Source organism: Pararge aegeria, chromosome 8 (genome assembly GCF_905163445.1).
Source record: "Pararge aegeria chromosome 8, ilParAegt1.1, whole genome shotgun sequence".
NCBI lineage: Eukaryota > Metazoa > Arthropoda > Insecta > Lepidoptera > Nymphalidae > Pararge > Pararge aegeria.
The window spans coordinates 882,243-900,593 of NC_053187.1; the positions used below are offsets into that span (position 1 = coordinate 882,243).

The 18,351-nt window shown below is 33.6% G+C and overlaps 1 protein-coding gene across 1 annotated transcript; it reads right to left on the bottom strand.

Moving 5' to 3' along the window:
* Positions 1-13,302: 13,302 nt before the first annotated feature.
* On the bottom strand, positions 13,303-14,180 carry LOC120625909 (the record flags this gene model as incomplete). Its single annotated transcript, XM_039893177.1, has 1 exon — positions 13,303-14,180. A coding segment is annotated over exon 1 (864 nt), but the record flags the coding sequence as incomplete, so codon positions are not given.
* Between the last annotated feature and the right edge of the window lie 4,171 nt (positions 14,181-18,351).

The window sequence follows — 18,351 nt, forward strand, 5'->3', positions numbered from 1 at the left end:
AGGCCTTTAAAAGTATGTTTTGAGAGACCCGAAACTGCCAAATATATACTTAAGAATAAAATGAAGGACTCTACGGGACTTAATAAAACCATCATCTACGCTGATCAAACTCCGTTTCAACAACACCAGATACAAAAATTACGCAGTGAATTAAAATCTCGAGCACAGGAGGGAGAAACCGATCTGACAATCAAATACTTCAAAGGAAAGCCTAAAATAATAAAAAGTAATCCAAAAAACGAATCGCACCGAACATCAACAACACCAACAACGTAGACAAGAGCGAAAGTCTAGATGCCAATGTGACGTACCTAAATTTAAATTCTTATACGGACATTCAAACACACAATTACAAATTTTTCTACACAAACATAAGAAGCCTGGTCAAAACTGATAAACTGGATGAGCTCCGATGCATTTTAAAAACAGTTACAAGCATTACACATGTTATATTACTTACGGAAACATGGATTAAATCAGACTTAGAAGCAAGATCACTTCAAATTCCCGATTACACTCATGTGTATAACTACCGAAAGGGTCGTGTTGGAGGTGGGGTATCCATGTTTATCCATAAAAGGATACAATTTGAAAGCACTGACGTACTCAGTAAAAATAATAATGAATATCTTTGGATACATCTCAAAAAGTATGCTTTAAAAGTTGGAGTTATATACAGACCGCCAAATACTAACATAAATGAATTCCTACAAACTTACAGTAAACAGCTGGAAAGAAAACGAAGAGCACTGGTTTTCGGTGATTTCAACCTCAACCTTTTGAACGACAATGATCGTAATACAAATAATTACAAAGCGATCTTGGATGAAGCAGGCTATCAAATCCTCAATAACTTGAGTGAAGAATATTGTACACGCGAAACCAAAACTACAAAATCTACTATTGACCATATTTCATCGAATATTCCTGAATGTAAATTTCATTTAGCCCTTCTAGACACACCTTTGTCAGATCACAAACAGATTTATTTACACATAAAGAGTAAAAAAATTGAGATAAAGAAAGACAGACATCATTATTTAGTAACAAATTACGCTTCTCTGTATAAATCAGTGGAAAACTCAGAATGTACCAACGAACAAAATGAATACGCAATTCTAGAAAACTTTATCAAATCTAAGATTAAGGATAATAAAATAACCAAGATAAAATTTTTGAATAAACCTAAAGAAGACTGGATAGAACAGTTATAAATAGCTTATGCCATCGGAACGATGCCTGGAGTAATTATAGGAAAAATCCGAAGAACACAGAATTTGAATCTACATTTAAAAGAAAACGATATGAAGCATTTTAAATTGCAAGAAACACAAAAAATACATACTACATAAAAGCCTTCAGACGTTGTGAAAAGCAACCTAAGAAAATGTGGAATTTAATTAACAGTCTTATCAGCAACAAAATTAAAATAGATACTGCACCTCCAAAACTAATCATAAATTCTGTCACGATAGATAATCCAAATCAAATTTGTCAGTGTTTCAATTACTATTTCTCCACGATTGGTTCTAATCTTGCTAAGGAAATACCACAAAGATACCACATAAAAATTACAAGTACACTTCCACGTTACTACGATAGCACACTCCACACATTTGATCCAGCCTCAGAACCAGAGGTTATTAAAATAATTATAGACATGGATTCAAATACTTGTTGCGAAATTGACGGCATAAGTGTAAAAGATATCAAATGTGTAAAAAACTAAGCTGGAAATATTATAGCCCACACTGGTATTGGTAATTGGATGCTAGTGTCTCATTATAGGCTGTTGTTGATCTGTGCTGTAGTGCTCTAACTTAACAATTAGAGTATCGCTCCGTTGCATTATTTCAAATAACAATCCGTTCGCAACACTATGAACTAAAGAGAAAAAAGATTTATTCCTAAATCGTAATTTCCATATTCCACCTCTTTAAAAGCTCAAATTATCAGTAATACTTATTTATCTCTCAAACGTTGGCCTCCACAATTTCTTTACACAACATCCGCACTACATTTCATATAGACACAATACTAGCACACCGGCTTCGGCGTGCTGAGCATCCGATCGTATCGCCCCTTGTAGTAGTCGCAGGGTCAGACGGGCCTAATGCATATAGGTGAAATTAAACTTATAAAATGTATTTATTTTATAATGCCATGTTTTAGTACGTCTTTAAGCTTAATTATTGAGCAAGGTTTGATCAGATTTGGATCAGAAATAAAATTTTGAGGTCCGGTTTTCTCTCGATATTACGTTCTTTAAAAATATTGTTTATTTAGCGAGTAGGGTAGATTCATTACAATCAACCCACTAGATTCTATGCAGCTCAGCGGAATTGAATTTACGTTAGGATAACTTTTATAGACGTTATATTAGCGTTTTTATATCTCACACTTTTTATTCTAAACTACACGCCTTTATGCATCGAACTATTCCAGGAGCCGTGTCTCCCTTTTCCTCATTTCAATTTAATGATATGAACCTAATTACACAATGGACACACACAGTTTATAAGAAGAAACACAGCCATGATTTTGTCTGCTATTAAATATTTAGATTAGAATTATAATGGAATAAGTAAATTACACAAAGCAAATATTTACTACTAGCTACTAACTGTTGCCCGCGTCTGCGTTTGATTTTGTTTTTTGATGCGGCATTAAATTTAGTTGTAGATCTAAAAAAAATTAAAGAATCAGTATCGCTAAGCCTTAAATGAGGGATTTGCTGCTGTCCGCTGAGGTGTTCTGTCCTCTATCTCCAACCACAATTTGGGCAAAGTTAAACACATATTATAACCTCTATAGTTCAAAAATAATTATCTAAATAGGTTATAATTTGTCGGAGTTATAGTGTAAAATCGTCAAACACTCATACCGTCTCCCAAAGTAACCGAGCTTAATGTCGGGATAAAAAGTATCCTATATTACTTCTAACACTTCCAAAAATATGAGTACAAAGTTTCATGAGTATCGGTTGAGTAGTTTTTGCGTGAAAGCGTAACAAACAAACTTACATTGACAATTATAATTATAATATTAGTAGGGATTTTTGTATTTAATAGCAACCAAACTTGTAGTGGCGTCACAACTTGTAACTTGTAAGAAGCATTAAACTAAAATGTGATAATAATTGAAGTAAATCAGCAGCATTATTCAAATAAGCAAATTTCTGCTAATTATAATTAAAATCATTCAGATGTCACGTGCCGCTAATATGGCGTAGCTGGTTGGTTTCACTAGTCAGTTAGTGACTTCTATATTACTGAATGTTTGTATATAATAAATTAACATTAATAATTTATTATAAAAAAATAATTACTGTATATTCCAACTAAACAAATAATTACCTAATATTAAAATATATTACTGCTGGACTGGTCGGCACTCGAAACACATAGTCAGCGACAACACTTCGGAGTCATAAGTGATCGCTGGCGACACGTACAAGCTTATAACGTTGAAAAAAATCAGAAATTAAGGGAGTTTTTGACCAATTTACCATTGAAAATATATATCTCGAAACGAAGAAAACACTCAAAGGCCTCATTAAAACATGGATGACAGCTAGTATTGAATATAATATGTTTGTATAGGTTTCATGACATTTGGAATTGCTTCAACGGTACCGACCCGCACTGCCCCGTCAATCAACCGGAGGCCGCAGTTCCAATTAATTTGGATTACAATCGCTTAAAGCGGATACATTGTGTGGGATTTCACGTATTTCCTTAATGTGATACTATGTCATTATCTATAGATGATATATGCAAGACTAGCACCGGAGCTCGGGATCGGATCTTATACAATTATTATGTCTTATAAATCCTTTAGGAATTAGGGTGTAATTCTTGGGAACTGCGAAACATATATTTATTTTATTCTCAGAGCCAAAGTAATAAACATCATAAATATGACAGGTATAACTTGAAAATGACAGGTGTAGAAACAAACTTTCAACTCCTATTTCACCCCCTTGGGGGTAGATAATCAGTATATCCTTTCTTATTGCGTGTTTTTGTAATAAAATAAACCAACTGTCAAAAGCTCAAAGTTTCTATCCCCAGCTTGCTGTGCGTTGATATGTTATAAGTCAGTCATGACGTTTAGTTCTCAATAATATATAGATAGATGAAATAATAAGAAGATATAAGAGCGGTGTAGCCTAGTGGTTTGCACTTCAGCCTTCCTTTCAGGACAGAGTTCGTTCCCGCAACGCACCTGGAATATATTTTGAAAATTCTGACCGGGTGATAATCGATACTGAGTCCAAAACAGATTTTTATTTAATTTTTGTCTTTCTGTCTGTGTCTATCTGTCTGTCTGTCCGGGCATCACGTGAAACTACTGAACGGATTTTATAAAATTTGGGATAGTGGTAGCTGATATTCCGGGTCAACATATAGGAATACTGTTTATCCCGATAAACAATAAGTTTCTTCCGGGAAATGGGATAATTTTTTTTATCAATTTTACTTCATAGCTCCGTTAAATTTAAACCGATTTTTATAATTCTTTTTTTATTTGAAAGTGCATACTATCAAACACTAATTTTTATAAGGATCTGATAAACATTGTCACAGTAAAAGGGACATAACTCTTCCCAAAAAACAGCAAGTCACAAGGCATATGACGGCCGATTGGCGCAGTGGGCAGCGACCCTGGTTTCGCACAACTGGACAATGTTTGTGTGATGAGCATGAATGTTTTTCAATGTCTGGGTGTTTATTTATATTTATCAATGCGAAAATTTGTGAGTATGGATTGTTATGATAGTTCTGAAATAAAATCGTCCCTTAAAAGTAATTTTCTTTGGTGCAGCAATTCTTTGTGGCCTCGTCTTCGACTTTACTTAACCGGGTTTTCATTTTCACTTCATTCTCTTTTCCATAAATTCAACTTTTGACAATTTTCTGTAGATATTCGTTCACCAATAATGATGGAATTCATGACAAATATAGGACAAGGACATATGATACTTTGCATCCCGAAAAGGCACAGTTTCTGGATGGTTAAAAAAGTGTTATTTTTAAACTGCTTACGTTCTGGACATTGCACAATTTTAAGCTTAGATAAATAAACTGTTCTTAACAGATTCTCTAAAAAGATAAACCAACGCGGGCGAAGCCACGGGCAACAGTTATATAAATATAATATTGTTATGTATAAATTGTTCTTATGAATATTATAATGTAATTAATACTGATTTATGTGATGGTTTTAATCCCTCTATACGTATTACTCAAGAAAATCAAGTAACGCTGTACATTTTCAGCAAATAAAAAAGCATGGCCCGCACAAATGGTTTTTGAACTCAATGCTTAATAGTGGAGACGCGAGCCGTCGTAATCGCTCTGTACAAAATTAATTTAGGCTTGTACTTGGCGCGAGATGTTGCGTACTCAGTGCGAAACGTGTTGATAACGACCTCGGTAAAAGAAAATTTGGGAAAAGTGTGATAACGACTTCCCAGCCACTTTGGCTGTGCGAGTAGTATTTCCCATAAGGGTCAATTATGGAATTTAAGGAAAGTTACATCCGGTGAAAAGTTACGGTAAACTTTTCAACTCATACTTACTTAATTCAAATTCAAATTCAAATTCATTTATTTCAAGTAGGCCTACTTTATAAGCACTTTTTAAACGTCAAGTATGTATGTTTGTAGGGAAGCCCGGTTCGGAAAGCAGATTCTACCGAGAAGAGTATACCTATTATACCTATTTGTTTAAATTTTTCACGAAGCGATTCTCGTGATTTGCCCCGAAAAAAAAAGTATGGACATTACTTTAGAACTAAAAAAAGCAGCTGTCGAATGATTGTAGGCGTGGTAATAAATTAGTATAGTATATTATTTATACAAAATAAATGTTTATTGTATGGCAATAACAATTTATAACAAACTACCAAATACTTTAATGGAAATACCCCTGCCTAAATTTAAGATTAAAATTATGGAATGGCTTATGCTTCGTCAGTTTTATTCAGTAGACGATAACTAAAACTAAAGGTTTAAATTATTGTGTTTATAGGTTTATATTATGGTTTACTTTATATTATTTAATTTTAACCTGACTTTGTTATTTAATTTCACAGTTTTGATACCTTAAATTTCTGAAATTTTGTATAGAATGGAAAAAATAATTTTATAATTAAGGTGTTGTTATAATTTGCATGCCATAGAATGGCAGATTGTAGCATGGAACATGTTATGTTTTATTATAAGATCAAATTTGTTAACCTGCAATCCCGCAAATAAAGTTTTGAATTTGAAAATAGACTATTAAACCATCTTAATTTTATTTTCTCGGTTGTCTCTAACATGTGATATGCTGGCTAGTGGACAAAAATGCAATGCGTTTTCGGATATGTTGCGAGGGATTATGAAAAAAAGGATTTGTGACGGGTAGGACAGGCATAAGTCTAAAACCTAAATGGACAGCAATCTTCCAGAAGTAATGCATAAGAGCAAATCCTGGAAGATCGAAGTGAGATAGAGAGAGTGTGCTTCTAAAGGTGAAAAAAATCATCTTATATATTGTATTCTAGTATTATAGAAACAAAAAGGGTTCGATAGTTTTTCCTTTCTTCACGCCCCAACTAAGCCTTCGCTACTCCAAATATGAAGGAGTAGCGAAGGCTTATCTTAGCCTTGGAAAAACATAAAATTCCCGACACAGTAAATCAGTCTGTACCACACTTTTAGAGAAAGCAGTTTTTAAATCTTCTAGCTACTAGCATATAAAAAACAACTTTGCGCCCGGTCAGTGAATGAATAACTTGAAAGAATCCCTGTATCAAAATAGAACTACATGAATCCGTGATAAAAGACTGTATTTAACTTCGTAGTTAAAAGAGCTAGTGGGAAATTTTGTCTCAACAAGAAGTTGCCACAGTTAGGGTGCAATTCCTGATAACTTAAACATACAAACTTGAATGTAATAGCATTAATATTTGTTTCTTAAAAAACGCGACAGTTAGTTTTTTTCGAAAGAGTTAGTTGAATTGTTTTGTATAAAACCATTAGTTTAAACGCAGATTTAACTTTCATACAATATTGTAACATAAAAAAAATATAATTCTTATAAGATCTTAATCTAAACACTTATAATAAATCTTTAAGGGGTCAAATTCTTAATGAAAATACTGATTGAATTCAAGTTAAAGTTTGCACGATTTGAGTTCATATTACGAGGTAGGATATAGGATACTTTTTATATCATAACCATAACTCCGTTTACCGATTTAAATAATTCTTTTTCTACCGGATAGGTTATACTATCAGTTTAGTTAAGTCCAAATTTCGTTTAGATCTGATGAACATGATTGGATATAGAGGACGAAACTCCTCAGCCGATAGCAGGAAACCCCGTCACTTAAGGCTTAACTATACTGAATACATGAAGTGTTGCAACATTTTTGTGTATTTCAGTGATTGTGCTGAAAAGAAAAATGAAAAGAAATGTTCGTGGTTAACCTGCGATAACGTCGGTTTGCATACGAATCAACTAATAATGCTATGCTTTGTTAGTGAGAGGAGCTGAGACTGATGGATACCAAATTATCTTCCAAACTTCTAAAGACGGGTTCCTTTTACTGACTTGAGTAAGAGTCAATAATTCAATAATTTAATTAATTACTTTTCAATGCTTGCTCAACAAGATTTTGCACACATGTAAAATGATTGTTTTTGTTGTGCACTTTAAATTTCGCATGCTTTATAGTAGTATATGAAAGAATGTTATATTATAATAAAACCTTATGAAAGCTCATGTTCAGCGAATAAATTTCATTTAATTTCAACGTTGCTTACCCAGCGCTATCGATGAATAAGTAGCGCTGCTGTTAAGCCACACTTTATAAATGCAGTCATTTTTGTAAAAAAATCAAAGTATCTTCTATATGTATAAAATTCAAAGTCCTGACTGGCTGATAATCAACAGACAGCCTTAACCTCTGCAGCTGGGGTTTAAAATTTTGACAGTAGGTTTCTGATATGGCAGAACTAAGAAAGGATGTGGTGAAACTTGGCTCTTTGGCTCCTAAAATAAAATGTATCTGTAACACAGTTATTGAAAATTCTACCCAAAGGGGTAAACGAGGAACGAAATACGACTGAGAAATCAACGCACAGCCTAAGCCGCTGGTCCTAGAGACCTAAATTTTGGAGGGTGTATTCAGAGTGTAATGGGGGGTTGAATACTTATAATAAAACTGTAACTGGGTGAGTCCTACGGTACATTTAATATTTTTTGAACATTTAAATCAGAAAAAACTTAATTAACATACTCGTAGATAGAGAACCCAAAACAGATTATTAAATTTTTGTCTGTCTCTCTGTCAGTTGGCCAACTACGCACAAACTATTAAGCAATTTGGTGCAATATGAGTGCAATTTAGTGCAAATACTGCATTTTTTGTCCCAAAAACAAGATGGTTCCTGTGGGATTAGGAAAGACAGATTTTACCTTCAATGGCCTTGATGGAATATGGTAAAAAGATAGTACACAGACATAGGACACTTTGTATCCTGAGTATGAACTGGGATACAGTTTCAGGATAGTTGAATAAAATGTTTTTAGGGCTTAACAGCAAAACTGATCTTTAGAAAATTTTGCACAGATATTGCTTGATGCCTGGAGATAGACATTGCATAATTTAAAGCCCGCGTAAATGAACTGTTCATTCGCGATTCTTTCAAAACCTAAACAAACGCGGACGAAGTCGCGGGCAAAAGATAGTTATTAGTAGCATTGTAAGTGACATCCAATCTTAATTCTATAACTGATTAATCTGTTGTAATACATAAGTTGACATATTTTATCTATTTTAATTTATTGTATTGAAAATAATTTTATTCGACTATCGATTCATTCGGTTCATTATTTATTTACTTCACAATGTTTCCGAATTTCGACAAAAACTCAAGTGGCTTCGTACGTACGTACTTGAAAAAGAAGTTAATATAAATGTGGGTTTTGTTATGTAACTCCATCTTCAATACTTGCCTCAAAATCTGTTTATATATTTGACGACCTACTAGCTCAGAGAGCAGCGACCCCGCTTTCTGAGTCCCTGTGTTCGATTCCCATAACTGGAAAATGTTTGTGTTATGTTTAACTAATATTATAAATATTAAATTATATTATTCATAAAACTATTCATCAGTTATCCTAGTAACCATAACAAGCTTCGCTTACTTTGGGGATATGTGAGTACTGTAAAAAAAAAAAAATTAAACGTTTGGTCTGGAGGCTTCAGCCGCGGTTAGTTACCACCCTTCCGACAAAGACGTGCCGCTAAGCGATTTAGCGTTTCTAGATTAGGGGTATGGGTTAAATATAAAATAATAATAAAAATATTTGGTATTAAGAAAGTTTCAGTTAGAGTTTCAGTAAATATTTGGTATTAATTTGTTACATTTCAGTTTGATATGTTCAAAATTCAAAATTCTAAATTCAAAAATTCAAAATTCAAAAGTCATTTATTTCAAGTAGGCCTAATACAAGCACTTTTGAAACGTCAAGTCTGTCCGTGTGTAGTGACTCTACCACCGGTTCGGAAGGCAGATTCTACCGAGAAGAAGCCGGCAAGAAACTCAGCAGTTGCTCTTTTCCAACATCAAAAATTTACATTCTATATTTTAACATTCATTTTTCTATCTTTTGAGCGATGAAAGCGGAGCCGGATGCTTCCAAGCAACCTTGTCATTAAGAAACTCATCAATTGTATAATAACCTCGCTGTAATAAATGTGTTTTAACACATTCTTTAAACTTATGCATTGGTAGGTCCAAAATTACCTTAGGAATCATATTATAAAAGCGTATACTCAATCCCACAAATGACTTCTGCACCTTTCGCAGACGATATGCAGATGTCACTAATTTATGACCATCTCTTGTAAGTCGACTGTTTATATCCACTTTTTGTTTATAAAGACTAATATGTTGTCTTACAAATACTATATTGTTATAAATGTATTGTGAGGCTACCGTAAGTATACCAATTTCTTTAAATTTTTCACGGAGGGATTCACGTGATTTAAGTTTATATATTGACCGTACAGCACTTTTCTGCAATATGAATATAGTTTCAATATCAGCAGCTTTGCCCCATAATAAGATCCCGTAAGACATCACACTATGAAAGTACGCGAAGTAAACAAGTCTTGCTGTTTTTACGTCAGTAATCTGTCTAATTTTCCTGACGGCGTAGGCAGCCGAGCTTAGTTTACCTGTTAGTGTATCTATATGGGTACCCCACTGAAGCTTACAATCCAAGGTCATGCCCAGAAAAACTGTGGAATCTTCCATTTTTAGTGATTCTCCATTTATTATTATATTTTTATTAACTTTCTTTACATTTGGTAAAATAAATTCCACACACTTAGTTTTTTTTGCATTTAAAAGTAAATTATTGACAGTAAACCAGTGCGACCAGTGTACGTAGAGTACATCGTCAGAGTTGTCTCTACCTCTATCAGTTTTAAAAATTAGAGATGTATCATCAGCAAACAGTACAATGTCACAGGTTTCACTGACATGGTGTGGTAGATCATTTATATACACCAAAAATAGAAATGGACCCAAGATTGAACCCTGTGGGACACCCATTGACGTAGCCGACCCCTGCGACTTAATGTCTTTTATGCAAACCCTTTGGGTTCTGTCACTGAGATAAGCGGCAACCAAATTTAGTGCAACGTTTTTGATACCATAATGGGCTAGTTTAAGAAGCAAGGTTTTATGACCGACACAATCGAATGCTTTGGATAGATCACAAAAAACACCAATGGCATTCTGCGAACGTTCCCAGGCATCGTACACATGTTTTAAAAGTTTAGCGCCTGCATCCGTGGTGCTACGACCTTTAGTAAAACCGTACTGCTCCGGATGTAGTAAGTTATTTACATTGAAGTGATTCAAAAGTTAATTTAATATAATTTTTTCAAAGACCTTACTAAGAGCTGGTAAGATTGAAATGGGTCTGTAATTGTTAATGTCGTTTTTATTGCCAGATTTAAATAGAGGTATAAGTTTACTATGTTTCATTAAATTTGGAAAAGTACCTCTATCAACACATTCATTAAAAAGTATGGCTAAGTAAGGGGCAATAACGTCTATAATGTTAGATATTACCATTACAGACATACCCCATAAATCACCGGTTTTTTTCTGTTTCAACAACTTAAAATTCTTTATTATATCATATGCAGATATATGTTTAAAATTAAATAAAACGTTGCACTCATTAACGTTGTTCCTCAATAAACTCTGAGCTGCAGTAGGTGAAGAATTAAGTGAATCAGTCAACAAAATAGGAACACTCTGAAAAAAGTTTTCAAAGGTACTTGCAACCTCACTGTCAGCGGTAACTTTATTATCATTAATAATTAATTCAAAGTTTACGTTGCGAGATTTAGCTTTCCCAGTTTCATTATTAACAATTTTCCAGGTTGTTTGTACTTTGTTATCCGATTTTATGATTTGATCCTTAAAGTATAGCGACTTAGCATGAAAGCAAACGTTCTTAAACGTTTTAGAGTACATTTTTACGTGTTTTAGGAAAGCTGGAGTATGGTTATATTGTTTTTCACTATAGAGCTCATACAAATTATCTCTACTTTTGTATATGCCAATAGTTGCCCAATCGCTAAACTTTATTTTTTTATTGAAATCTATATGTTTGAAATTGAATATTTTGTTAAATTCATTTTCTATAATATTAAAGAGCGTACCATAAATGCTGTCAGGATGACCGTTCTTAAAGACAAGGGCAGGAATTTTGGATGATATTTCACCTTTGAATCGCGTCAATTTTCTCTTAGTTATCGGCCTACACTTGACGATATGTTCATCTTTGTTTATATTATTCAAAACAGTAATTTGTTGGCCACAATGATCTGATCTTAAGTTGGTTATTATCGATTTACCTAAGATATCACAGTTGAGAAAAATATTATCTAAACATGATGCTGAGGTTGCTGTGATTCTAGTAGGTTCACTAAAAGCATAATTTAAATTAAAACATTTAAATAAGTTTAGCAACCTAGTCGTAGTTGCATTACTAAGTAAAATATCAACATTAAAATCCCCGCATACTATTGCTTTTTTTGTGGATACAGACAATCGCTTAAGCACATCTTCCATTACATCCTCAAAAAGGCTAAAATCACCTGAGGGGGGACGATATACACACACTATTATAAATCGCTCCAGCTCCACACAAGATAGTTCTACAGTGCGTTCAACAGAAAGACTAACTATGTCTTTTCGCTCCTTACAAGTTATATTATTGTGTACAAAAATTAAGGACCCACCATGAATTGCAGTCCTTCTGAAGAACACACTTGACATTTTGAAATTCCTTAAGATAACTGCTGGATGTGCACCAGTGAGCCAATGCTCAGTAATACACAGAATGTGTATATTGAGTTTTTCCACCAACAGTTCTATTTCAATTTCTTTGCCGGTTAAGCTCTGTATATTTTGATGCACAATGTTCATATTGGAGAGCTTCTCCGTTGTCTGGCTATCTAGTTTAAATAATTATAAGAAATTTTCTTAGTACTTGAACAAGTACTTGGGTCATTATCAGAAATATTGGTACCTAAAGTACAATTTGTAAAGTTGTCAACAGACTTAGTTACAACACTTGTAACTGTATCATTTAAATTATAAGCTAATAATGAGGCTATATGTTGCTTACATTTTTTTGACAGATAAAAAGTATCCCTAGTCAATAACAATGGTGAAATAAATTTATTCACATCAAAATAAAAAACTGCCTCACTATGACGGCATGTCAAGTTATAAATTAATAAATTTAAATTATAAATTTGCTTATTTCGCTTAGAACTAAGTGTGCCACAGTACGGAAAGGCACACATAACAAATCTACATTTAGATTTTTCATGCGAAGCCAGCAATTTTTCTACACATCTTATAATTTGTGTCTTTTTTACATTTAAGCTGTCTCCTAACAAAAATATAACATTTTTATTTACATCTAAACTGTCTATGTTCAAACTACCAATAAGATAGTCTAAATTAGCCCCCGGTGAACATCTATTAGTCACTGAGTGATCTAGGTAACAGTTCATAATAGGACCAAAAACTTTACCTAGCTTGTCTGAAATTACTAAAGTGTGTTTTTTATGCTTACTTGATAAATTATAATCTAAGGATGTAGTGACAGGAATAATACTTTCACACTGCTCTTGGCAGGTCTCTAGCTTATTAGAGGACAAAATACTACTACTTAAGTCTAGGTTAGCCGTAGGTATATCTTGAGAACATTGACATTTATTTGCCAATGACTCAAAACGAGCCATATTGTAGGTACCTAGAGCTAACAACTCATCAGCTGCCAGAATTTGTTCATCAATCTGCTTTTTTGACAGCTCATATTTAATAGTCATAGTTTTAAGTGAGTCTTCCAGCTGTTGAATAACATCATTTAAGGTTTGGATTTCACTCTCATATTTTTCCCTGCTACTTTGAAAAGAAAGAGAAAAGGTATTTAACTTATTTAACAAAACTGAACGTTCTTTTCTTAGTATCAGGTTTTCACTGCTTTTCTTCTGGTTTTTTACTAATTTTTGAGTTTTTTTTATTATTTTACTAATTCTAATGTATTTTTTTATTTTATTGTGGCTATTTAAAAAGGGGAGATCTATTTGAGGCTTGGTTTTTTTAACACAAGGGCTATCACAAGTCAGATCGATGCACACTGGCATTGTTGAGGATGAAGTAAGTAGTTCATCATACAAGTTATTTGTTGATTGCATTTCAACATTTTGTAATTGTGACTGAAGGTCATCAATAGTTTTATGTGCGCTACATAATTCACCCTCCAACATAGTAATTCTTCCTAAAGCTTCATCATAAGTAGATATGCATTGGTTAAAAGAATGCACTGCCTCCTGGAGTTGGTTGCGCTCCTCTAAGACCAGAGTGTGAGCGCTATGTAGGTCAGCTAGTTCACCCTTTAGCTGGGAGTTCTCGGCAATAATTGATCTCAGTTCCACTTCACTGTCATCTTGTTCCTTCATTAAATCAGCATTTAGTTGTTTCAGTGACTTTAGTTCACTGAGGGCATTTTTAAGTTTTAATTGCTCTTGCAATGCAGCCGCTCTTCTGGTTAGCATTGTTGGCACCATTTTATAGCACTTCGCCCTGAGTGTGAGCTTCTATACAAATATAAGCTATGACTTATATCAAATATTTGTAACAAATTATGTTCATGACAGCATTGCGATCAGAAAACAGATTCCATAGAAAAACTTAATAACCCCAAATTCTTAGATTTCCCAAAATTGGTAAACACAGACATAGGGATAGATTGCCTGTAAAATTCTTAACTTACATAATGTATTTTTCATGTTATTGGATATTATTTTTAGGATATATTAGATTTCATATATGAATGAATCACAAAAATTATATAAATAAATATATAAATAAATAAATAAATAAATATACTACGACAATACACACATCGCCATCTAGCCCCAAAGTAAGCGTTAGCTTGAGTTATGGGTACTGAGATGACTGATTAATATTTTTATTATCTAATAATATACATAAATACTTATAATATAAATAGAAACACCCAGACACTGAAAAACATTCATGATCATCACACAAACATTTTCCAGTAGTGGGAATCGAACCCACGGCCTTTTTGACTCAGAAAGCAGGGTCACTGCCCACTGCGCCAATCGGCCGTCAAATATATATATGTATAGAATATGTAAATATGTAGACTATATTATATAAATATATAAATGTACTGTATGTTAATAAATTTATGTAACTTCAAACTATCAGTTTACCCTTCAGATTCTTCGTATGAAATGGTATTGAGTCAATAATATGCAGTGTTAGTTCGGGGAACCTCTCTCATTGTCTCGTACATCCTATTACCTGATACGTCGCTTCGGTTTGTAGCATTTAGCATTTCGCTGTGTTTCTTTAGAGTATTTATTACTATTATCAAAATGAGCAGTTCGCGAACACTTAAACTTTGACTTCTTTATAAAAGGTTTGCAGTGGGATATCTATACGGATATTTTAACATAACCTTTAGGAATAGAAATAATAGACAACGCATTATGTATAAAGGAACGGGATCGGTAAACAATCTTTTGTGATTTATTCACTAGCTCTTGGCCTACCAGAGACACGAAAGATTCCGGTCATAAAAAGAAAATAAAGTAAACTTGGGGAAATATAGCCTTCTAAGCCATTTATTGGATCATGTTTACTGAACTATTAAAACATCCATACTAATATTATATCTATACATATAATAATATCGAAGTGTCGGCTTGTAATATTGAAATAACCGTTTTTACTACATGTATTAAAATAAGGTCCATGCACAAAAATAATATTTTTTACAATTGTTGTCGGTCTGTCTGTCTGTCTGTTTATTCCCGCTAATCTCTGAAATGGCTGGACCAATTTTGACGGGACTTTTTGGGCAGGTAGCTGATGTAATAAGGTGTAACTTAGGCTACGACTATTTCAGAAAAAAATCTTTTATTTTAGAAATAAAGTAATGTTGTACTGTCCAGTACCGCGCGTTTTTACAAGTCCCGAGCGAACTGTTCGTTTTTCTGATATAAAAAGTACCCTATGTTACTCTCTGTTGTTTCAACTGACTCTTTATCAATAATCGAGTCGCTATCCGTTGCTTATTTAGGGTGTAAGAGGGGACAAACAAACAAACGCACTTTTATAATATTAGTATGGATGAAATCTAGAACTTTTAATAAGAAAGGCAAGCAAATCTTCCTTGTTTGTTGCACGTAGTAAATTGAATAGATACGTGCTTTGTCATTTTCCCCTTTTCTATTCCAACACTAAAAGCCCATAACGTAGTCCGGGGAAATAACTTGACCTTACGTTACTCTTATTCCCGGAGGTGTTTTGTTTATTGTTGCGTATTGCGTGACGGCTGGTTACAGTGTTAGCACTGTTTAGTATTAATCAAGGGTATCAAAGTCAACAAAGAGATTTGTTTGTACCGTTGTAATATTTGAGACCGCTTCGTTGATCTAGTGGTTACTATGTTGATCTATGTACAAGATTGTTTAGGTATTCCTAGGTTTTTTATTTATTTAATTAAGCATTCATATTTACATTATTATTTTAATTAGTTTTTAGTTAAATACTTATTTATGTTTTTAATTTTTTTTTAAATTGTGACCGGGGATAACAGCAATAATGCTGTATACACCTATTATTGATTATTGTAATGGCACTAGACAGAATTTTTAATTATAACACATAATTTAATTTTTATATGAATGTAGTCACAATTAATTGCTGGTGTGTCTTACGAATAAATAAAATAAAAATAAATAAATAAAAATCGGTCCAAGTTCGCCGACGCCACAAGTTGTCGACTTACATACTTTTTCACGACCTTTGTGGATAAATGAACAGACTTGATGAGTATAATACTAGGTATACACAATAACAAAGGATTATTTAAACGATAAAAAAGCTTGGGTGTGAATTGCTCTAGCTTCATAGCTTAATTTAAATTTACTGGAAGATGGTGATAACAAAAAAATAAATTTACCCGGCTAAGTTTGTTGTGGGCTCTTCTTAGACCAGGGCGCGTTTGGAACCCTCGTAGCTTTAGATTTAAGTTGGCGAACGAAGTTATCACCATCCCGTTACAATTATGTAAACAAATATGTATGAACGCTTCATAAGTGCCTGTGATAGGCCTACATGAATAAAGAAATTTTGAATTTGAATTTGAATTTGACAAATGTAAAATGTAAGATGACCAGGACTACAAAATGGTGAATTTTTTTTTTTTTTTCATAATTGTACAAAATAGCATCGTAAAAATTTACTCTCATCATTTTTCCCTAACGCGCCAAAAGAAGCAAAACTTCAAATTTTTTTAAGAAAGAATAGGTAAAACTCTATAATAATTAACACATTACTAGATGATATTGTGTCGAACAATCAGGCATGCAGGTTTCCTGGCGATGTTTTCCTTCACCGTTGCAGCAAGTGATATTTCAATTACTTAAAACGCACATAACTTAGAAATGTTGGAGGTGGAGATTGGAACTCGGTTTCCCGTAAGGAAAGTCGAGCTTCTACCCAATGCGCTGTCACCGCTTCAATCATTCTTTCAAATAAATAATTTCAGTACCAGTCTAGAATAAGAAAATTGTTGGCTTCCATCTCCATGTCTCAAAGAGCTGAGTTACATTATCTTTTTTTTCTTAATTTAATTGCAGGTCTTTGAATATATTTGAGATTATGCCAGACACATTAGCCTTATTACAAATATTCTTACGTATTTGTTTAACTTAGCCGTATTAGTGGCAAGAGAAACGGATCTGTAGATACTTTTGTCAGCTAGGTCACCAGTTTTTTTTTTTTTTAGTATAAGCACTACCACGGTTTTTATTAGATCGTCCAGCAAGTACGCATGACTCACGCATAGTGAATACAGCACAGCACTCTACAAATATGGGGTCCCACAAACTGAAGGTGCTCGAAGCTAAGTCCATCGTGACCTGGGGACTTGCCTCTGGTTTTTTGCATTACGACTATATATACATCTTTTGCAAAAACGAAGACTCTACGATTTGACTGACTGGGCCCAGTAGCGATTTTACAGTAAAACGAGCCTTGAAAACGTGGGCTATGTCCTTAGGGTCGTTAACGCCATCGAAGCTCACCGAGAGGCCCGGTCATAAATTAGCCTTACTAGTATCTGGCCAAAAACCTCCTAAATCATCTCTACAATGTTTCTCACGGCTATAAAAATATGATAATAAATGGAGAATCACTAAAAATGGAAGATTCCACATTTTTTCTGAAAAACCTTAGATTGTAAGCTTCAGTGGGGTACTTATATAGATACACAAGCAGGTAAACTAAGCTGGGCCGTCAGGAAAATTAGACAGATTACTGACGTTGAAACAGCAAGTAAATACTTGTTTACTTTGCGTACTTTCATAGTGTCATATCTTATTACGGGGCAAAGCTGCTGATATTTAAACTATATTCATATTGCAGAAAAGAGCTTTACGGTCAATATATAAACTTAAATCACGTGAATCTTGCCGTGAAAGATTTAAAGAAATAGGTATACTAAACGGTACGGACGGTAGCGTCACGATATATTTATAACAATATAGTATTTGTAAGACAACATATTAGTCTTTATAAACAAAAAGTTGATATAAACAATCGACTTACAAGAAATGGTCATAAATTAGTGACCTCTGCATATCGTCTGCTAAAGGTGCAGAAGTCATTTGTGGGATTGAATATACGCTTTTATAATATGATTCCTAAGGTAA